The sequence below is a fragment of the Lactuca virosa genome, chromosome 4 (assembly GCF_052849685.1).
Source record: "Lactuca virosa cultivar CGN04683 chromosome 4, Lactuca_virosa_CGN04683_v6, whole genome shotgun sequence".
NCBI lineage: Eukaryota > Viridiplantae > Streptophyta > Magnoliopsida > Asterales > Asteraceae > Lactuca > Lactuca virosa.
In genome coordinates this window covers 230,804,721-230,829,332 of record NC_136429.1, presented here as the reverse complement: position 1 = coordinate 230,829,332, position 24,612 = coordinate 230,804,721, and the positions used below count along the sequence as shown (strand labels likewise).

The 24,612-nt window shown below is 39.6% G+C and overlaps 1 protein-coding gene across 1 annotated transcript; it reads left to right on the top strand.

Annotated features, from left to right (window-relative positions):
- Positions 1-3,098: 3,098 nt before the first annotated feature.
- On the top strand, positions 3,099-3,866 carry LOC145168753 (uncharacterized). Its single transcript, XM_079087465.1, has one exon. The coding sequence runs from the start codon at positions 3,164-3,166 to the stop codon at positions 3,773-3,775; it is 612 nt and encodes a 203-aa protein (XP_078943591.1). The 5' UTR covers positions 3,099-3,163; the 3' UTR covers positions 3,776-3,866.
- Positions 3,867-24,612: the final 20,746 nt, after the last annotated feature.

Here is a 24,612-nt window from a genome sequence, read left to right as displayed (position 1 = left end):
TTATTTAATGCTCCTAACTTGGGTTTGCTGTATGTTTTCGTAGTGGGACAACGACCTCTTTTTATATATATATATATATATATATATATATATATATATATATATATATATATATATATATATATATATATATATGTATTTGGACTATATTGGTAATCAAGCATACCCAATACTACAAAACTATATATTTATTTTTAATAAATTAATCTAAAAAGAGTTGTTTCCCTTCTTTGCTCAAGTGGCTTATATTTATGTTGTCATTAGTAGTGTTTCTTAATACAATACCACTTTTTGTTTTCTGAATTCGAGCATATGAGTATCTATTAGTGGTTGATTGATATTTGTTGATTGAATCCGAAGATACAAATCCAACATCTTATCTATCCAATAAAAAGAATATCAAATATAATAGAAACGAACCGGAGACTTTTAATTGTGGTATAAACAATCTAAATCTAATGGAATCAGACACAACATAGGGTAGTTTTCTTGAAACTTTTAAATGTTTCATACCAACAATTAAGATATTATTAACTTTTTTTATAAACACTAGTTGTGAGACCCATGTATTACATGAGTTAATTTAAAAAAAAATAAAATATAAATGTCAAAATATTTGAAAACTTTGAATTTATAAGAAAATAAGAAAAAAATAATAAATTATTATAATTGAAATGTTTTTAATATTTTAAATTTAAACAAATAATTTAAATAAATACACAAAAGAAACTAATGAACTTTAATTTGGTAAATTTGAAATTAAAAGATAAGTTTATTAATAAAATTAATATGCATTTATTACTACATTTATTGTATTAAAATATAATACTGAATTTAACAAAACAGAAAAACTTATAAAATGACATGTGAAAAAAAAATTAATTCAAAATAACCACAAAATAATATTTAAAAAATTAAATGAGAGCATGTCATGTCATGTGGCAGAAAAAACTTTCATTTATTAGGACAGATGATAATAAGTTTTTTAAAATATTATTAATTTTATTAAATCCTACACTTTTACTCTTTAATTAATATGAATATATAGAAGGAGGGATAAAAATGAAAAATATAAGAACATTTCATTTCTCTATAGAATAATATTGAACTTCGTGATTTTGTTCACGAATTTATTGAAAAATGGAAAGCAACACCAATTTACTTTTGGGAAAAGAGGGAATGAGTAGACGAAATAGCGTTGAGTAAAGTAAACAATGTGGAACTCAAACAAGCTACACATGGTTTTTTTTTTCTTTCTTTTTTTGGCTAATTAATTAATTAGATATTAATTACTTCATAAGCATGTTACTTATTGGTTGTAAACAGCTGTGCCCTAACCTTCCTACAATGAATTTATGTTCCTATGAACCTTGGTTTTCGAATTAGGCTGTTCTACTTTTTACCTTTTTTGGTCTACAACTTTTAGAGTTTTTGTTAGTTAATTGGATGCCTAATCACTCCTACAATTACCTTCTTTCAATAAGGTTAATGGAAAAGGGTGCTGCTAATAAGACACCCCTTACACACCCTCTCATTATTTTTATAAAAAGTCAACCTATAATAAACTACTTGTAATCAGTTTTTTCGGAAAACAATACAATTTCAACCAATAAAAATACTTCAAAATTAATTAGGTTTGTCTAAATGGTAAAAATGGATGTCTTTTTATCTAATCCCAATGGAAAAAAAATTAGTGGATAAATAGATGGATTAATAATTTAATAGAGTTTAAAATGCAAAACTTGGGGGGTGTTTGGCTTAACTTTTCACAGCTAAAAGTCCTTTTTGGAAAAGAAAAAAAGCAAAAGATGTTTGTCAAAACTAGTTTTAAAAGCTACTTTTGGAGTTTTGATACAAGGAAAATGAACTTTTTGAAAAAGTCAGAAAAACCTGATTTTTTGTAACTTTTTGGAAAATGACTTTTGGGCTGTGAAAAGTTAAGCCAAACACCCCCTTGGTTTGAAAATAAATCTTAAAATTATAATAAGAATTGTGAGCAGTACACTTTAATATCATTGGCTATGTCAAATTAATTTAGTATGTGTAATGTTGATTGGTTTGAGAACCAATGAACCATCATTTATGATATGTTTTGTGTACTATGTTCGTTCTTTAAAATTCCCATCCAGATGAAATTTAATCTGTTCAAACTACAAAGTCCATTATAATTTTCTAGCCATACTTCATGTTAAAAAAATCATAAATAATTATGTTTTGTTCCAAACAAATGTAAGAGTTTCATCATAGGATTTTTTTTAAAATAATTTACAATAATAGGTTTACTATTACTATTATTATTATTATTATTATTATTATTATTATTATTAATGTTAATGTGTGGCTTGAGTTTGTTTTTCAGAATAGATACCCCGACTTGAAAGAAAGTGAAGAAACGCGAAATGTTTGGTTTTACTCGTATATGTGTTCGGCCCTATAATAGAAGGCTTTACAGATATAAATATTGGCAGCTAGCTAGATATTACAGCGTAATCCTTTCAAACAATCTGTTAATAGAAGAATTCTCTTGCATCTGTTCGTGGACGTAAGTGATATCGATCGAACCACGTTAAACCATTGTATCGTTTTATTGTTTTCTATTGCTTTCTCGTGTAACACATATTTTAGTTATTTGATCGCTAAATAATTTTTAAACTATGTAATAAATAATTGAAATTTATATTTTTTGTATACGAGAGAGAGTAATTAAGTTAATCCATCATCTATCAAGAAGTTATTCTCGTTTAATTCCATAAAATATTTCACATATGATTAAATATTTCACATATGAGTAAAAAGTTCAAAAAAATTGAATGTATCTTATATAATTTTTTTTGAAACTCTAAATCATCCGTAAAAAAGCTTTGAGGTAATTCCAGTTGCGTCAACCTCTCGATCTCATGTTCAATAATTGCGAGGAAAACCACATACCAAATCACCAACCTGCGGAAATTACATAGAGAAAGAATTAAAAAATAAAATAAAAAAGTGCACCACCAAGTTTCTTTACCTTAACATGAAAGGATGTCTAGTCATCTGCGTACCTTCCATTTGTCTTTAAATATGCCCCCCTTCTCACCACCATTTGCTCAACAATTTCCCTCTCCATCTGAATATCTCTCTCACCCATCTATCTCTCTAGAAGAACAAAAAAACACTTCAAAAAATGGAACAAAATCTACCAGTTTTAGCAAAGAAAGTATGGAGCTTAGTTCGAGTCGTGTACTTCATGCTACGTAAAGGCATTTCCAAGAAGAAGTTACTGCTCGACCTCAACAGGATGATGAAGTGTGGTAAGATCGCCGGAAAAGCCTTGCATAATCTCATGTTCCACAACCACCACCACCGCTGGCCGGTGCCTTTCACCACCAACCGCCCTTCAAGTCACCTCTCCAGCCCTTCTCTTCCACCTGGTGAATATGAGTTCAGCTGCAGTAACAGCCCTTCTGCTAGTAACAATGCATTCTCTCTATTTTTATTCAACAAGAAACACCATTCTAACAATCACCACGCGGAGGGTCTTGACATGATGGCTGTCAATGCTGCGGTGCTTAAGGCCATGGAGATGATTCACAGTGAGACGGCATCGCCGGCTCTTCCAGGGTTTGGGAGGAGTCCGATTGTTAGGCAACTTAGAGTAACCGACTCTCCCTTTCCTTTGAGTAGCGTGCATGAGGACAACCAGGTTGATGAGGCGGCGGAGCAGTTCATAAGTAGGTTTTACAATGACCTACGGCGGCAAAATACCAAGGCGTCTTTTGGTTCATCATTTAATTAAGATGTATAAAATTTATTTCGATTGTTGTGTACATTGAGACCTCATGTTGTGTATGCAAGTATATACAGTTGATGCAATAAATCTTTATATATATATATATATATATATATATATATATATATATATATATATATATATATATATATATATATATATATATATATATATGAAATTAATTAGAATGTTCTTTTTATAATGTTGTAACTAGAAACATGAACCATTATCAAGTTCTAATGGTGATCACCTTATATTGAGCATTTTAAAATTGAGTGGATTGACGTTCGAAACCTACATATTTCAATCTTGTTGTGAAATTTATTTAGGTTCAAAACCTACATGTTTCAACATTAGGTAATCTGCATTTAGAAAAAAAAAAAATACTCAAACGTTTGAAACCTACATATTTCAATCATTTGATTTTTTTTTTTTAATAAAACGAGTTTTAAATTTTAGTTGCGAAAAAACATATGGTTCCATAGTTTAAAACAAGTTATAAATTTTTTTTAAATTATTTTTGTATGGAATTAGGTCCAAATATACCAAAGTATAGAGTTTTGGTTAAAATGAGGATGTTGTAATCAATTTAATAATTATCATAAATCAAATGCAACATCACAAACTCAAGTATTGAAAATATTTTCGTTATCTTATAAGCAACTTTTAAATCTTCAATCTAAACACAAATCTAAATAAGATAGGCAATAAAAATGCATATTGAAAATACCGGAGATTGACTCATTCTTATATATATATATATATATATATATATATATATATATATATATATATATATATATATATATATATATATATTAAAGATGACCACTTTTAGGAATAGTGAAGTTGTGTGCTTTTTGGCAAGAATAGCCCATGGATATGTTGTTTCCGTTTGATTTTTGTGTCCGGACATTTTATGGAAATATTCACATTCTTTGATACACGTGTTGATGATCGTTTGGTTTTATCCGCTTCCGGATCTTTCCCCATGCGTCCTTATCTTCGAAATTTCAGATGAGCATCCAAACCTTCCGTTCTCTTTCTTCCTTCGGAGGTGCTAGAGAAGGTGAGCCGCCGCTTCCACCGCTTTCTAATTGTTTCAGTCTTTTCTATTCAGCCACCACCACCGTTGCTTACGTTTCTTCATCAGGTTTCGTGTGTTGTCTTCGACTATGGTGTAGAACGGAGGTAATTTTGCTGGTGGGTTCCAACTTTTATTTCCCGTGTTTCTCAAACGCAGCTTACACTACCTCTTCCTGTATCTTTCTCTCTTTGGTATGTTTTACCTGCTTGTGTTCTGACCTCCACCGCCTTCTCTCACTTTCGCTGTCATTCTTTGGAATTCTCGGTTTCTCTTCTCTTTCTTTTTGGAAGAAATCAAGATACAGAGAACATAAATCGACCCTACAGGGGTTGTCGAGCCCCCTATGTTGCTGTGTGGTCATGGAAACAAAAAAAAGTGAGGATGCCAGTCGCCGATGGTGACGGTCAATCACCGGAGACTACAGCCGCGAGGTCCAGTCGGAGCCTATCGGAGGTATTCGACGATTGACTTGTGGAGGCATCTCCAAACCTATATGCTAATATATATTTCTCTCTCTATATATCCGTTATCTGATTCTCTTATGTTTCTGATGGTTGCATATGTCTTTGTTTTGTTTTCTCTATGTGACGGGAAGAGAGATGAAACCGATGATACTATCTTTCATGCTCCTGTTACATGTTGGGTTTAATCTTGACTGGTTGATTAGGGTCACATGTTAGTATTTTAGCCAGATTTGATTGGTTGCTGAATTGGTCATGTGTTGACCAAGTTTGAAGGAGAATAATGGGGCTTAGTTGCCACCAACATAGGAAGCACATGCACATAGTATTTACGCTTGTTTTTGTAGTCTATAAATAGGTTAGTTTGTTTTTTTTTTTGTTTTAGTGTGTGTAATCAGTCTCTTTTGAAGGTAATATATATACAGAAATTGTTGTTTTGATTGGTGTTAAAAGGAGTGAGTCCAGGCCTGAACCAACAATTGGTATCAGAGGCCTAAGATCGTGGGATCATGACGAGGTTCTATGTGAACCATAGAGTCCAGTGAAAGCCAAGCTCTGTGTGAGCCAAGTTCAAAACCAGAATCTGTGTGATTAAATTTGCATCTGTGTGATGAGTGATTGAGTGAGATCGATCTATGAGTGTTTAAGGAGTTGAAAGAAGTTGAGTGCAAAATCCAAGTTCTGGGTGAACCAAGAAGAAAGTAACTTGTGTGGTGAAGATATAATCTGTGTGGAAAGGCAAGTCAACATGAGAAAAAAAATGGATTTGTGTGATCAGGAGACGGAAACATAGTTCACCTGCAAGTATGTATGGGTGGGTTGAAGGAAAGAAGAAAGAAAAAGGAGGATCAAACTAGAGTGGTTCTTGGCTGTGGTGTGTTCTGGCTCTGCTGTGGAGTTAATGGCTCAAATTGGTGTTGACAGTCCGGCTGTGTTGGTGTGATCCCGAAGATAACAAACGGGTGGAGAGGAAGAAAGTAAGCAGCAAGAATGCAAGCAGCAAGTCCAATCACGTTAGGTGATCAAAAGAAAGAATGAAAGCAAGTAGGAAGGCTGATCATGTTTGGTGATCAGAAGAAAGAACAGCAGAAGCAAAGCAAGCAGCAAGAAATAGCAGGCAAGAAAATCATAACAATAAGAGAGTTTCGGGTTTTTAGCAAGTGGCAAACCAGAAACAAAATGCATGAGACAGTAGAAGTCTGAGCAAGATAGAAGAACTGTGTGTTCTTAAAGCAAGTAGCAAGATTGAGGCAGAATGATTCAGATAGCAAGAGAAGTAAAATCAAAATGGTCAAGATTAAGGGGGTGAATGTTGGGTTTAATCTTGACTGGTTGATTAGGGTCACATGTTAGTATTTTAGCCATATTTGATTGGTTGCTGAATTGGTCATTTGTTGACCAAGTTTGAAGGAGAATAATGGGGCTTAGTTGCCACCAACATAGGAAGCACATGCACATAGTATTTACGCTTGTTTTTGTAGTCTATAAATAGGTTAGTTTGTTTTTTTTGTTTTAGTGTGTGTAATCAGTCTCTTTTGAAGGTAACATATATACAGAAGTTGTTGTTTTGATTGGTGTTAAAAGGAGTGAGTCCAGGCCTGAACCAACATTACACTTGAAACATTTGCTGAAAGGTATTACCGCCATGGATGCGATCTTCACCACCTCTCTACTTCTCCTTTCTTCCTTTTGTGTGTTCCATGTTGAAAGGAATAGAGGAAGGGGTCTTTCGTGTTTGATTTGGGCTTCCACGTTCTCTGGTCCTGTTGTAAGGTTCCTTTTCGGTTCCCGTTCCCTCTCGCCTTCTTCTCTATTCAGTTATGGTTCTATAGATTTCATTCGATTGACTGGTTTTGCTCCGGTTTTGCTAATTGCAGCTTTCTTTACCTGTTCATGACTTTATGTTGGAATGTAGGTATGAGCGCTATATATTTGCACTTGAATAAGCTTCTACAGATGTATTAGCTACACTTAAGGATAAAGCATTGAAGGTTTGTTTACTTTTATGTGTGTGTTCTTTACATAATTTGATTAGTAACATACTATATGATAACATTAACATAATGAATTTGTTTCTCTATAATCACTATTAGGGCCCGATTTTGGGTTCATCAAACATTTACCGGCCAGGTATCGATGCCCCTTCTTTCGTCTTTGTTTTCTCAATTTCAGAAGTTAGGATTTAGTTTTGGGTTTATGATGTGATTTCAGTTGTTAGCTTAATTTTATCAGTTTCTGCAAACGTGATTCAATGCTTTCTCTTCGATTTTCGCTTCCTATCAGAATCTGAAACCGATTGTCAACCCCAAATCAAAGCTGAAGGTTAGGGCTTTTTCTTTTGCTGGATTATGGCTTAATCTTCTTACAAAAGTTAACAAACGTTTCAATTTCAAGTCATTCTGATATTTTATGCTCTTTTTTTTCCAGTAACAATCAGGCTCAAGAACAATCATGGATTTTGTTCTTGTGTAACTATGTCTGTTAGTTGTTTATTGTTGACTCGATGAAATTGACAGATGACCTGAACAATGTGATGAGTTGAAATTTGCATGAGTTGTATGTCAATCAGTGAATTATACACAAAAGGGTTGACTTGAATTAAGTATACATACATACCATTAGCATGTTTTGAATAAAATATGAAATATGTGTTTAAATTATTTTGAAACTTTATATCCTGAAAAACTACTTGTAGTTCAATTTTCTGGAACTTATCTATTAACATTATTGTTTTTTTATGCTTACTTTTTTGACTTTTGTGGGTCTCATTCGTTAATTATTCTCATACCGTTCAACTAAAACGTTATTTGTCGGCATACAAGATTAGATATCAATTTTTTTTGAAGAAAAGTACAAAAAAAATTACTTTTGAATAGGAAATGATTTATCTTTTGAACTTTATTGAGTAAATTAATACTTTCATATCTTAGACTATTATTTGATTTGTAGTTTAATTTTATTGTTTTTTTTGCAAGTTGCCACCGGTTTAATTGAAATCATGTTCAGATCATAGCTTTACTTCAGGCACATATTTTTTTTCATTTCAATATTATTATCATAACTTAAGATGAAACTGCAAAGTCAAACATTCAGAGTAGAACCCATAAAGTATTTCACTTGTGAAATTTCAGTATAAACCTTCACCAAAGAAACAGATGGAAGAAGATAAAAGGGCTTTAGAATTTAGGTTAAAACTAAAACTTTTGGCAAAAAAGGAAGAAACAAATATCATTCAACAGATGGTCGGGACTGCGATAAGTCACACCGAGGATGAGGGACAACGGGTTCCGTCGGATAACGATTATACCCTTGCGGATTCCACCAGACAGTTTTCCACTTCTGAGAGAACATAAATATTTTCTCATATCTCGGATGAAGATGAAAGTGAAGTAGATAATGATAGTACTGTGGCATGGGAAAGGGAGTACATGCAAGGCGTTTTAATGAAAGAACACGTTAAGAACCATTCAGGGGCATTATATGCTCAAACTTCAACTAGGTATCAGGTAAATAAACCATACTTGAAAACCTCAATTTTTCGTTTTTTTTTATTTGATATCATTCAAGAATGTGTTTTTATCTTAATAATTATTATTACTACCACAACACAACTCATGTATTGTATCGTTTGAAGTTCACAGGTACACAGTTGGCAACATTACACCAGTTTCCAGTTTCTATGCGTGAAGTGAGGTCTTCAGAATTTGGGGAATGTGCCAGAATAAGGATGTATTTCCCTAGAAAAGGCTCACAATTTAGACCTCCACACTATTCTGTTGAATTTTATTGGAAAGACTACTGTCCGATGGTCTTCAGGTATCCGTTTGTATGCAAATATAGAGCAAAAATGTAAAGGGTAGATTTGTAACTTTATGCTAGATTTTGATGGGTGTTTCTCTTCAGGAATATGAGATAGATGTTTAAGTTAGATGCTGCAGAGTATATGATGTCAATCTGTGATGATGATGGATTGAGAGAGCTTTCTTCTCCAGGGAAAAGTGGTAGCTTATTTTATCTCTGTCATGAGGACAATGTTTTATATTATTTTACTACAAGTATAATCTAATTATTGCGTTAAAGTTGCACATAATTCAATATGATTTTGTTTGTGTAGGTTATTTTGAAGATGCTTCCTAGCTATTACGATCATGTTAACAAGTATGACAACACTTTGATCACCAAGTTTTTTTGGGCTCCATGAGATGACACTGAGAGATGGCAAGAAGGTATATTTTGTTTTCCGATTTATGTATAATTTAGTTTTTTTAAGTTTAATGTGATTTACAGATTTTGTTTTACTTTAGGTGCAGTTTATAGTGATGGGAAATATGTTTAAAACAGAATTACAGATACATAGGAGGTATAATATGAAGAGTTCTTATCAAGGAAGATTTTCAAATAAGGATCATATAGACAAGGGCACCACATTAAAAGACCTTGATCTTGCATATGAATTTCATTATAACAACAGCAAATTACAAATTTGGTTCCTGTGTTTTTCTTAAAATTCCAAAATTTGGATTTTTTTTCTTAAGTTTGCTTTTTACAGTGGATATAGTCCCTGTGATTTAGTCAAAGTTACAAGTTAAGTCCAAAAATTTTAAGCCATTTTATATGGGTCAAGAACCACATCTGCAATGAATAGCAAATTTAATAGTATTAAAATTTTGGACCAAACTTGAAATTTTGAGTAAGCATAGGAACCAAATGTGTAATATACTCTTATATCAATGTCATTTTTGATAATTTATTTCTTGGAGTTACCCATCTACCCTTAAAGACTACTTTTTGGACTTCTGTTTATGTTTTTTGTGGGACCCTAATATTTGATTTTGGTATTTTATATCTTAAAAATGTACTTTCCATAAATTTGTTTATGGAATTGTTTTTTATTTGCAGATATGTTGAAGCAGGAACATTGACGAACAACTATGCTCATATTTTTGACCTTTTAACACGCTTGCGAGAGGTCACCATCGAATCACTTCTTAAATCTTACCTTGAAGAACAACGAAAACGAAGAGTCGTTGCAACATGCAAATGAGCAAAAGCAAAAGTGGAAGAAATTGAAAATGACATCTATTGACTATTCTGAATTAGCTAAAATTAAATGGGTAGAAAATCCTAGTTTCATTAGTTTTTTTATCAATACATTCTATTTCTCCAATGTAACAATTTTGGGATTCATAATTGATATCAAAATCTTTTTCACCTATTTGTATATTGTCAGACACGATCATAATTCAGAAAGTTTTGTTCTATTTTATTACGTCCTTACATAATGGGCGAATTGCAGAGAATAGCAACATACTTTACGATGAATACCAATTAAGGCAATGAAATATAGTTGAACACAAGAGCAATGAAAATGGACATGAAAACACAAAATGATCGGAGTTGCCTAAATCCATCCCCGCATCAGATGGCTTAACATTGCAACATGTCATTTTATTACAAAAACATATAATTCCAAAAGTGAATCCGTTAGCACACACTGATGTATACCTTTCCTCTTAATGTTTGATATTGGAGGCATTTTATTTGATCCGTCGAATCTGGCTCTCCAGTTCCATCCCATCAATCAAAGGATAAACCCGTGAAGCATATATTTCGATAAATAGATTATCCGACAACAAAAAAATTATCCATGACAAAACAATATTACTGCCCCATAACAATACTCAAAACTATAAACAAATAGTCGATCAAATAACATTTACAAAGAACAAACAGAAAAAATTGCCGCATCCGACCCCCGCAACACGGGGTTCCCCACCTAGTTTATATTAATCATGATGCCAATTATCATATTCGAAACCGACCTCTAAAATGAATAATAAAATCAACAAATACCATAAATATTAATAAACTAAACATGCATAGTACTAATATTCAAATCCAAGTATATGAAATCTATAAACTAGATTCCAGAGTTTAATAACTCATAAGTTTCTATCTAAAGAAGGTATTAACCGAATCCAATATCAAGGGCTTACTAAACCACAATCCATAACAAGAGAATTAGAATTCCATATTCCAAAACCAATGCTTAATTAACTTATAATTCCAAATGAAATGTTTAATCTTTAATAAAACAAAACATAAAGAGTAATAACTCATAAAATGACGACCCAATTATAAATAAAAGGGTCTTAATACCCATAGCTTCAAACAAAATCAAAGGCTAAATATTAGTTAGCAAAAATTAATCAAAGGCTAAATATTAGTTTTGCAAAAATTGAGTAATCATATCCAAAAGTTTAAAGGTTAAGTAAGTAATAATATACAATACACACATCTATTCTCACCGTTCTTAATATCATAGTTCAACTCCCTGATAGCTAAGCTCCCGACTCATGAATGGAATAACTTCCACCAACTTTTTCCTTAACAACAAACAAGCAACTAAAGTAGCCATCTCCCTTAGCCCATACAAAGGATAACAAACCTTTATTTATGTACATTGAAGACTATCTAGAAATCTACTCACCCCAACCAGTATATACGGGTACCTAATATCTTTCCATCAACCTATTCTTGCATGTATGCAACAAGTAGGATGTTTAAAACCATTTTCAAAATATGCATACATGTCTCAAAAAAAATATATCATAAAATGATTGTCTTAATGTAAAAATAAGTACTAATATATAATTGTGAGATCGCCCATCATTTCATGGTCACTAAAATTGCGAACATACCCAAAAACTAATAATTTATTCCATAATTCAAACTAATCCTTTATGGTTCATAATTCCAAAATTCTTGACTACCAATTAGTTATCACAATGAATCAATAATTCTTTGATTAATTAATAAGTTAAAAAGTCCAGATTTATCCTAGACCCTAAACGAGGTGTTCATAAGCGCAATACTTGATGTCATATTTAGCCCACTAAGAAAGAAACTGATAAAATGAAAACCTATTTTTAAATTAAGAAAGTCAATGGTCGTATACCTCTTAATGTCGATGACAAGCAGGATCATCTTCATCTCTCAATCGACATCTCCCTTCCACTACAACGAAATCACATACTCCTTCGACGCTTTCTAACCGATGACGTTTTCCTCTCCGGCAACAACAAAATGGTCTGAGCACTCCACCTGATGTAAAGTTATCAAATGTGCATCTCAAAAACATGAAACATAAATGGAAATCACCCTGCTCCCATGGTTCTTTTAATTATTATTATTCACACACTTAACTTGATATCAGACCAGAAATGGTGGTTGCATCCCTATTAAACCCTTACGAACATGTCAGGAACGATGCCCTTGAACCCGAAATCAGCACGTCAAACAGTAACACCCTGTTTCGAACCGTTTCATAATTCGGGGCCAGGACCTTAATAATGGTTATCATAAGGCTTAGGGCCTTTGGGAAAGAGACTTAGACCCCTTTGAGTGTGGATAATGTAGGTTAGGTGATCTAGGAGATCGGTTTGTGTTTTGGAGTCCAAGGGTATATCGGTAAAGTGACAGTTCGGGCCTTTTATGAATTTTGGATTTTAGTTCAGAAAGTTTTATGGAAAGGGGGAGTTGTGAGAAGTTTAGAGCTTCTCATTACCTTTCTGTGGATATAAAGATCGTCGAAAATGGATTTAGAACGAAGATGTTATGGCTTTCGGGAGTTTGGTGACTTTATGCTAAGCTTGTACGCAGGGCGTACATATGGAGTATGTTGGGCGTACTAGGCAGGGGGGATTACGACACCTTATGGAGTATGCTGGGCGTACTGGGAGTAGACATGGCGTACTCCAGCCTCATGAAAACACTAATTTTGGGTCTTAGACCCTATTTAATGATCTTAAATCAACTCCAATCCCCCTTATCTTCAACATCCTTCCCATTTAGCCCTAGCTTCCATTTGAGCATTTTGAGGCTTTTGGTGTGATTTTGGTGTGCCTTGAAGAAGAAGGAGTTCTTATTGGAAGCATTGCTTGGTTTGGAGCTTGTGGATCCAAGCTCTTATTATCTTCATCAACTTCCAGGAGGTATAAAGTTTCTAACTTGATGATTCTATGTGTTAAATCTAGTTTAGGGTATGTTTTGGTTTTACTTTGGTCCTTGGAGTCATCCTTGTGAGTATGAGCTACTCCAAGAGCTTAAAATGTTGGAACTTAGCACTTCTGAGGTTATGGGTGCAAAAAATGACATCTTGATGGGTTTGGGTGAGTCATGATTGAGTTGGTGTTCATATTGTGGGTTTAGAAGGAGAAAAATGGGTTGTAGGTCCCATTAAGGCATGCAAGGGTGTACATTATGGTTTAAGACCTTCTCTAGGGATCAGATTTGTGTTTGGACGACTTGACTTAACCCAATAGGAGCTTAATGAGGATTTTTGGACCTCTGATGAGTACGTTGGGCGTATGTAGGAGCACGCTCAACAAAATGATGGTTTTATGCATCATCTTCTTATACGTACTGATTTGGAGGCGAGTACGCGGGGCATACATTTCTAGTATGTAGGGCGTACTCCCCAAGGTGTCCATTTTGGGCCTTTTAGGGTTTGGGCCTGGTGGGGCCATTGAACATCTAAATTTGGGCCATGGATAGATTATAAGCTTTCTTGGCATTAGGTCCATGATGGTTCTTGGGCCCAATTAGGAAGTTGGGCAATATTGGGCATTGGTATTCCATTTAGGAAATTGGGATTTTTAAGCTAATGGATTGGCCCTTGGTGTTGGGCCAAGTAAGAAAAGGGTAAAATGGTCTTTTACCCTGGAATTTGGACAAATAATTCAGATTCTTGATTATGGGGTGAGATCCAATTATTAATTGGATATTATTTGATGATGTTAGCATGGGGATTTATCAGATCAGTAGACCGATATTTTATCTGAGAGATTCAACAACTTGAGGTGAGTCTCCTCACTGTACCCGTGAGTCGAAGGTACCAATGCCAGTCCACTAGGTTATGTTATGTTAGATGTCTTTATGACTCTTGCATGGTATGCCAGGCTAGGCCCATTTGTATGCTGGGCTAGGCACATTGTATGTCGAGCTACACTCATTTATATGTTGGGCTAGGCCCATGGATCAAGAAGAGCTAGGCCCATTGTATGTTATGTAGGTTCTAACTGTCTTTGTGACTTTTGCATTTGTATGATCAGGCTAGGTCCATTGGTTTGGCAGAGCTAGGCCCATTATGGTGGATTGGTCCCAATATGCCGGATGGGCCCAATGTGAGGGCTAGGCCTAATAGTATGTATGGTATGTGGTATTTTGGAGAACTCACTAAGGTTTGTGCTTACGATTTTATGATTATGGTTTCAGGTACTTCCGGTTCGAAAGGGAAGGGCCCGAATTGATCGTAGCGCATCCACCCATGTTTCCTCATTGTGATGATTTTGAGATTGTACTCTGATGAGTGTTTTATTATGAAATACATTTGGATGTTTGAATAAAAGATAATTAGTGTTTTAATTGAATTAAAAATGAAAATTTTACCTCATAATTTTTGGGACGTTACAAGTTGGTATCAGAGCCTTGGTTTGAGGGATTCGGGCACACTCTCGGGTGTGACTGGACTCAACTGAGGAATTGGTAAGGTTTCTTAAAAAGAAAACGAGTGTCTAATTTTTTTTGTAAAGGCAATAAATTTCTAAAAGGATTTGGTAAAGACAAATGTGGTGTGATGCGTGCAATCGGCCGAGCTCAAGTAAGTGATTCCCAGAATACCCATATATGTTTGATATGTTATATGTTATGAGAAATGCATGCTAGATTAGGGTTGAGGGGAGAGTGTAAAGGTTCATCATTTTGGAGGTAAAAGCAATTTCTTCCATGACAGGGTTTGGATGGAAGGTTTGAGAAATGGTCGATGGTATGGGATGATTTTTCGGTCTTAATCAGAATTTAGGAAGGATGGTCAGGATCGGCTAGCGGCGGAAGAGATAGTAAAGAATGATTTCGAGGAAGAAATCTAATTTAAGTGGGGGAGAGTTCTAACACCCTGTTTTAAATCGTTTCAAAATTCAGGGCTAGGACCCGAAGACCAGTTATCTTAAGGCTTAGGGCATTTGGAAAAGAGACTTAGACCCCTTTGAGTGTGGATAATGTAGGTTAAATGATTTGGGAGTTCGGTTTATGTTTTGGAGTCTAAGGATATATCGTTAAAGTGACAGTTCGGGCCTTTTATGAATTTTGGATTTTAGTTCGGAAAGTTTTTTTGGCAAGGGGGGTTATGAGAAGTGTAGAGCTTCTCATGTAACATCCGGATTCCCAGGTATCCTATTTTAAGTATTTTATATTGAGTTTTAGAGGGGGGACTCGGCGAGTAGGCGCCCAGACTCGCCGAGTTGGATCGCGATGTGTTGGCCTGATTTAATGAAGGACTCGGCGAGTCCACGCTGTTTAATGTAACCCTAATTCCTCGGGTTTAGGACCTATTTAAGGACCCTTATAGCCACCATTTGCGGCTACCAGACCCTTGAGAGAAACCCTAATAGTGCTTGAGCGTTTGAGAGAGAGCAGAAGCCATTATTGGACCTTTGTGGGTTGATTTTGCAAGAAGAAGTTGATTCCAGCTTAGAGGAGGCCAAGGAGGTTGCACATCTGTGGTTTTCAAGCAAAGGGCATCATCTTTGAGGTAGCATATCGATCCTCTTTCTGTTTTGATAAAGAATCCATGGATCTAGGGTTTTCTATACCCTTTATTGGGATGATTTGTTGGAGATATGGTCCCTTATCATGTTTAGGCTTCAGATCTGGACCCATAGTGGTCCAGAGGACCTTATCCATCTTGCTTTATGATGAGATATGAAAGAAATGGACTTAGGATGTTGTATTTGGGGCTAAATCATCAAGTAGAGTCATTTGGACGTTGCATGAGTATCAAGTTCGAACCTTTACGTGTTTATTGAGCTTGGGAAGGTTAGATCTATGGATTAGAGGAACAGATCTGACCTCAGAAGGTCATTTGAGAGTGATCATGGAATGAACTCGCCGAGTCCATAAGCAGACTCTACGAGTCGAGTCGGGTTGCCCCGCGACTCGCGACCTGTGACGACCCGTGGAGTATAAGGTTGACTCAGCGAGTCAAGGGAGGACCAGGGGCGTAGAGGGCAGGCGTGTACTCGCCGAGTCATCCTAGTGCACTCGGCGAGTCGGGTCAAAGTTGACCGTTGACTTTAGGGTTCTGGTCAAGGCTGATTCAGGAGACTTCAGGGAAGGGTAGAATGGCCTTCTACCCAGTCTGTAGAGATGAGATCATGAGAGAGTATTGATCGGGAATGTTATTTGAATAATAGGAGGAGGCTAAGTCGGGACTTTGAGCACGAGAGGTTATCCGACTTCATTGAGGTGAGTTTTCTCACTATACTGTACCTGGAAGGGTACCTATGTGTGACCGAAAGGTCTTGTATGCTATGATGTATGTGCTATATGCGGTTATGTGATATGTATGCTATGAATGATAAGGACCGGAAGGTCAAGATGATATGTATGTATGTTACGTATGGTAAGGACCGGAAGGTCGAGATGATATGGGCCGGAAGGTCAAGAGGGTACGGACCGGAAGGTCTACGAGGATTTGGGACGGAAGTCCCCTGAGACAAACGGATCGGAAGATCCTACAGAGTTGTGGCTTGGAAAGGCGTATGTGGGGTATGAGGTATTTTGGGGAACTCACTAAGCGTTTATGCTTACAGTTGTTGTGTGATGTGTTTCAGGTACTAGCGAGGATCGCGGGAAGGCGCCGACATGATCCGTACACACTTATGGAGTTTATGATATCGAGTTCTTGGGACATGTTTTGTTATGTTACAGTGGACACATTATGTTTTTATGATTATCGTGGGAATGAATGAATGTTTTTAAATGAAAAATTGTTTTGAAAAATTACGTTGTTATAAGTTGGTATCAGAGCCTAGGTTTGAGGGATTCGGGTGCATCTTCGGATGAATCTGAACTCAAACTGAGGAATTAAGGAAGTTTTTCATAAAATAAACAATTTTTCTAAAAGAGTAAAAGATTTTGAGAAAGGCAGAAGGAAGTAGTGTGTACGATCAGCCAGCGCCCGAACGGTGATTTCCCAAAATACCCTTACATTATGTGTTATGAGACATGCTATGATATGATATGCATGCTAGAGTTGGCTAGGTATTCATATTAGGACTAGAGTGGCCTGAATTTGTGATGCCTTAGCCTAGGAAGGATTTTGCTGCTATGTGATGCTTGAGAGCGAGTAGGTATCAGTGAGGAGTTGATGAGAGGTCTACCGAAGGGTAGCCTATGCCAGTGAGATATAGAGTACTTGTGATTTGGGATCCAAGGAGGAGGACTTAGGGTGAATACTGATGCGGTGTGGATGGTAGTATAGGGCCCGTACTACTGAAGACACCGGAGCAGTGCACACTCTAAGTAAGAATCCATTGGGTACCAAGGAACAAGTAGGGTTGAGTTATCGAGTGCGAGTATGCTCGAACAAGTCTTTGATATTCTTATGTTGTATTTCAGAGACATCATGGTTGGGACACGCCACAGACCTGAGTCGAGCGGCGTGAGTGACGAGGAGCTCCGTCAGATGATCCACGATGAGGTGGCGGCGGCGATCAGGGCCGAGATTCCGGAGATGTTTGGGTCTATCAAGACCACACTGCTTGAGACTTTCGATGAGCGGTACGCCGCGGTGACTGAGGCTGCTGCTGCTGCAGCTACTGCAGCTGTGGCTGCTGCCAGACCTCAGGGAGGTGACTCGTTGTTGCTTCGAGAGTTCAGCAACACGAAGCCACCAGAGTTTGATGGGACGCAGGATCCGATCGCTGCGATGAGATGGATTGCTGATATCGAGGGATGCTTCTACACGTGTTCATGTCCAGAGCATCTGAGGGTACGGTTCGCATTGAACCAGCTTCACTTGGGAGCGAAGGACTGGTGGAAGTTCGTGACGGCGAGCTTCACTCTTGCAGAGGTTTCAGCGGTGACCTGGGAGAGGTTCACCACCATGTTTAGAGACGAGTATGTTCCCTCGGTGGAGAGGGAACGGTTGGTACAAGAGTTCTTGACCCTCAAGCAGGGTACTGATTCGGTTACTGTGGTTACGAGGAAGTTTCATGAGAGGGCGGTGTTCTGCCCTGAGAAGGTGTCTACTGAGCAGGCACGTATGAGCCGGTATTTGGGCGTTTTGAGGAGGGATATACGGGAGTTCGTGTCGAACTCGACTTACCGGACATTTGCTGAGCTTCAGGCAAATACCCGGAAGAGGGAGATTAAGTTGGAGACTCAGGCCAGGGAGGAGGCCGAGTCTCAGAGGATAGATCGGCGGCCGGCACAGTCTCAGCCGACAGCCAAGCGGACCAAGTCCGCTGATACGAGATCTGGAGGCCAGAAGGGCCGCACTTGCGGAAAGTGCGACAAGGGACATGATGGGGTCTGTCGATCGGGTGCTTGCTACAAATGTGGCAAGGAGGGGCATATCGCTAAGGATTGCCCCAAGGGATTTATGGTTTGCTTTCATTGCAACCAGACTGGCCATCGGAAGGCCGAGTGCCCGCAGTTACATCAGGGATCAGCACAGGGATCTGCCCCTGCTGCTAGGGTTACCGAGGTTCGGTCAGTGAAGGCCGAGGCACCGAAGGCTCGTGGGCGAGCTTTCCAGTTGACAACGGAGGAGGTCCGCGCAGCACCCGATGTTGTGGCTGGTATGTATTCCTTATTTATTTATGTTACGTTGAGATATTGTGCTTATATGATGATATGTGTAGGTACTTTTCTTGTGAGTTATGTACCCGCCGAATCGGGTGCGAGTCGATCGTTTGTGTCGATAGTGTTTAGTCGGCACATCAGTCGCAGGCGAGAGGCGTTGAGTCGACCTCTGCGAGTTTCCATAGCTGACGAGCGAGCGGTGTATGCCACGGAGGTGATTCGAGGATGTGTACTCGAGATCTTCGGTGTTGAGTTCCTGATAGATCTGGTCCCGTTAGCGATGGGGGACGTGTGTGTGATAGTGGGCATGGATTGGTTGAGCCGATTTGGGGCTGTGATAGACTGCGAGCGACAGTTGGTGACGATACGAGACCCCAGTGGGGGAGTACTTACGGTGTACGGCGAGGGTACCCGATGTGGGTCAGCGTTCTGTTCGGCTGCCAGAGCGAGACAGAGTTTACAGCAGGGCTGCAGCGGGTTTGTAGCCTATGTGTTGGACACACGAGAGGCCGCTGGGAGGCCGGTTCCGTGGATGACGTTCCGATAGTGCGCGAGTTCCCGGATGTTTTTCCCGAGGAGTTGCCGGGGGTGCCTCCCGAGAGGCAGGTAGAGTTCCGCATTGATTTGGTTCCGGGGGCACACCTATCGTCAAGGTGCCTTATCGCCTTGCGCCGCCAGAGATGCAAGAGTTATCCTCGCAGCTTTAGGAGCTGCTGGGGAAGGGGTTTATTCGACCGAGTAGCTCGCCATGGGGAGCGCCGATCCTTTTTGTCAAGAAAAAGGATGGTTCACACCGGATGTGTATTGATTACCGGGAGTTGAACAAGCTGATGGTCAAGAACCGTTATCCATTACCGAGGATCGACGATTTGTTCGATCAGTTGCAGGGAGCGTCTTGGTTCTCCAAGATTGATCTGAGGTCTGGATATCATCAGATGAGAGTGCGTGATGAGGATATCCAGAAGACGGCGTTCAGGACTCGTTATGGGCATTACGAGTTCGTGGTGATGCCTTTCGGGCTCACCAATGCACCAGCAACGTTCATGGATCTCATGAACAGGGTGTGTAGACCGATGTTGGATCGTTCGGTGATCGTGTTCATCGACGATATACTGGTGTATTAGAGAACTAGAGAGCAGCACGAGGAGCATCTAAGAGAGATTCTCGGGGTATTGAGGACGGAGAGGCTTTATGCCAAATTCTCCAAGTGCGAGTTCTGGTTACGGGAGGTCCAGTTCTTGGGACATCTCGTTAACCAGGATGGGATTTTGGTCGATCCGGCCAAGATTGAGGCGGTTATGAGTTGGGAGGTGCCGAGATCTCCCACCGAGATCAGGAGTTTTCTAGGACTGGCCGGCTACTATCGAAGATTTATCAGGGATTTCTCCAAGATTGCCGTGCCTCTCATCAGGTTGACCCGGAAGGGTGTTGCTTTTTCATGGGGTCCGGAGCAGCAGACCTCGTTTGAGACACTTCGCCAGAGATTGTGCGAAGCCCCTGTGTTAGTCCTCCCGGAAGGGATGGAGGATTTTGTGGTGTATTGTGACGCATCGATGTCGGGGTTGGGTGCGGTGCTTATGCAGAGAAGGCATGTAATAGCATATGCATGGAGGCAGCTGAAGCCTCATGAGACGAGGTATCCCACCCACGATCTGGAGTTGGGGGCAGTGGTGTTCGCCCTGAAGATTTGGCGTCACTATTTGTATGGGGTTCGGTGTACCATTTATACGGACCATAAGAGTTTGAAGTATCTGATGGATCAGCCCAATCTGAACATGCGTCAGAGAAGATGGTTGGATGTGGTAAAGGATTATGATTGTGAGATCCTGTACCACCCGGGCAAAGCTAATGTGGTAGCCGATGCGCTGAGCCGTAGGGCGGAGAGTGCCCCGATTCGAGGCACTTGTATGAGGTTGACAGTGATGACCCCAGGTGTTGGACACCATTTGGGAGGCCCAGGCAGAGGCCGTGATACCAGAGAACCGCAAGAGGGAGCGGGTGATCGGGCAGGTGACCGAGTTCGTGACGGATAGTCGAGGGCTGATGACCTTTCAGGGTCGGATTTGGGTGCCGTATGCAGGCGGGGCACATACCATTCTGAGGGAGGAGGCGCATAGATTGAGGTTCTCTATCCATCCCGGGGCCACGAAGATGTATTTGGACCTGAAGAAAGATTATTGGTGGCCCTGTATGAAGAGGGATGTCGCGTGGTTTGTTGAGAGGTGCTTGACCTGTCGCAAGGTTAAGGTCGAGCACCAGCGTCCGCATGGCAAGTTGCAGCCGCTTGAGGTTCCCCAGTGGAAGTGGGAACAGATTTCCATGGATTTCATCACCAAATTGCCAAGGACCGCAAGGGGTGTTGATGCAATTTGGGTGATCGTCGACCGGCTGACGAAGAGCGCGCATTTTCTTGCTATCAGTGAGGGCTCTTCTGCTGAGAAGTTGGCTGAGTTGTATGTGAGAGAGGTGGTATCGCGTCATGGAGTTCCGATCTCGATTGTGTCTAATCGAGATGTACGTTTCACTTGCAGGTTCTGGAAGAAGTTCCACGAGGAGTTGGGTACAAGATTGCATTTCAGTACCGCCTACCACCCACAGACGGACGGGCAGAGTGAGCGGACGATTCAGACGCTCGAGGACATGCTTCGAGCATGTGTGTTGGACTTCGAAGGAAGTTGGGACACGTATCTGCCATTGGCTGAATTTTCCTACAACAACAGCCACCATTCTAGTATTGGTATGCCTCCTTTCGAGTTGTTGTATGGGAGGAGGTGTCGGACTACTATTTGCTGGGGAGAGGTAGGGCAGCGTGTGATGGGTAGCACTGAGATAGTGCTTCAGACGACAGAGCAGATACAACAGGTTAGACAGAGGTTACTGATGGCTCAGAGTCGTCAGAAGAGTTATGCGGATCGGCGACGATCCGAGCTGGAGTTCCAGGTGGGAGACTTCGTACTCCTGAAAGTATCTCCTTGGAAAGGAGTGATCCGATTCAGGAAGAGGGGCAAGCTGGGGCCCCGGTATATCGGTCCATTCAGGGTGACCGCGAGGGTGGGCAAGGTAGCATATCGGTTAGAGCTATTTCATGATACCTTCCACGTGTCCCAGTTGAGGAAGTGTATAGCCGATGAGTCGGCGATGGTACCACTGGAGGATATTTAGGTGGATGCGACCCTGAATTATGCGGAGAGGCCAATCGAGATCCGGGATCGGAAGATCAAGGTTCTGAGGAACAAGGAGGTGTCACTGGTACAGGTCCAGTGGCAACATCGGAAAGGGTCCGAGCTGACCTGGGAGCCGGAGTTGGAGATGCGGGAGCAGCATCCGGAGTTGTTTGTCGAGCAGGACTTCGAGGGCGAAGTCTGATCCTAGTGGGGAAGAATTGTAACATCCGGATTCCCAGGTATCCTATTTTAAGTATTTTATATTGAGTTTTAGAGGGGGGACTCGGCGAGTAGGCGGCTAGACTCGCCGAGTTGGATCGCGATGTGTTGGCCTGATTTAATGAAGGACTCGGCGAGTCCATGCTGTTTAATGTAACCCTAATTCCTCGGGTTTGGGACCTATTTAAGGGCCCTTATAGCCACCATTTGCGGCTACCAGACACTTGAGAGAAACCCTAATAGTGCTTGAGCGTTTGAGAGAGAGAAGAAGTCATTATTGGACCTTTGTGGGTTGATTTTGCAAGAAGAAGTTGATTCCAGCTTAGAGGAGGCCAAGGAGGTTGCACATCTGTGGTTTTCAAGCAAAGGGCATCATCTTTGAGGTAGCATATCGATCCTCTTTCTGTTTTGATAAAGAATCCATGGATCTAGGGAAGATTTGTTGGAGATATGGTCCCTTATCATGTTTACGCTTCAGATCTGGACCCATAGTGGTCCAGAGGACCTTATCCATCTTGCTTTATGATGAGATATGAAAGAAATGGACTTAGGATGTTGTATTGGGGCTAAATCATCAAGTAGAGTCATTTGGACGTTGCATGAGTATCAAGTTCGAACCTTTACGCGTTTATTGAGCTTGGGAAGGTTAGATCTATGGATTAGAGGAACAGATCTGACCTCAGAAGGTCATTTGAGTGTGAGCATGGAATGAACTCGCCGAGTCCATGAGCAGACTTGACGAGTCGAGTCGGGTTGCCCCGCGACTTGCGACCTGTGACGACCCGTGGAGTATAAGGTTGACTCAGCGAGTCAAGGGAGGACCAGGGGCGTAGAGGGCAGGCGTGTACTCGCCGAGTCACCCTAGTGCACTCGGCGAGTCGGGTCAAAGTTGAGCGTTGACTTTCGTTGACTTTAGGGTTCCGGTCAAGGCTGATTCAGGAGAGTTTAGGGAAGGGTAGAATGGCCTTCTACCCAGTCTGTAGAGATGAGTTCATAAGAGAGTATTGATCGGGAATGTTATTTGAATAATAGGAGGAGGCTAAGTCGGGACGTTGAGCACGAGAGGTTATCCGACTTCATTGAGGTGGGTTTTCTCACTATACTGTACCTGGAAGGGTACCTATGTGTGACCGGAAGGTCTTGTATGCTATGATGTATGTGCTATATGCGGTTATGTGATATGTATGTGTTATGTATGCTATGAATGATAAGGACCGGAAGGTAAAGATGATATGTATGTATGTGCTATATATGTTACGTATGGTAAGGACCGGAAGGTCGAGATGATATGGACCGAAAGGTCAAGAAGGTACGGACCGGAAGGTCTACCAGGATTTGGGACGGAAGTCCCCTGAGACACACAGATCGGAAGATCCTACAGAGTTGTGGCCTGGAAAGGCGTATGTGGGGTATGAGGTATTTTGGGGAACTCACTAAGCGTTTATGCTTACAGTTGTTGTGTGATGTGTTTCAGGTACTAGCGAGGATCGCGGGAAGGCACCGGCATGATCCGTACACACTTATGGAGTTTATGATATCGAGATCTTGGGACATGTTTTGTTATGTTACAGTGGACACATTATGTTTTTATGATTATCGTGGGAATGAATGAATGTTTTTAAATGAAAAATTGTTTTGAAAAATTACGTTGTTACATCTCATTACCTTTCCATGGATATAAGGATCGTCAAAAACGAATTTAGAACGAATAAGTTATGGGTTTCGGGAGTTTGGTGACTTTATGCTAAGCCCGGTATGCGGGGCGTACATAGGGAGTATGTTGGGCGTACTAGGCAGGGGGGATCATGGCACCTTATGGAGTATGCACGGCGTACTCCAGCCTCATGGAAACCCTAATTTAGGGTCTTGGACCAAATTTATTGATCTTAACTCAACTCCAATCCCCCTTATCTTTAGCCTCCATCCTGTTTAACCCCAACTTCCATTTGAGCATTTTGAGGCTTTTGTTGTGATTTTGGTGTGCATTGGAGAAAAAGGAGTTCTTGTTGGAAGCATTGCTTGGCTTGGAGCTTGTGGATCCAAGCTCTAATTATCTTCATTAACTTCCAAGAGGTATAAAGTTTCTAACTTGATGAATCTATGTGTTAGATCTACTTTAGGGTATGTTTTGGGTTTATTTTGGTCCTTAGAGTCATCCTTGTGAGTATGAGCTACTCCAAGAGCTTAGAATATTGTCTTAGCACTTCTGAGGTTGTGGGTGCATAAACATGTCATCTTGATGGGCTTGGGTGAGTCATGATTAAG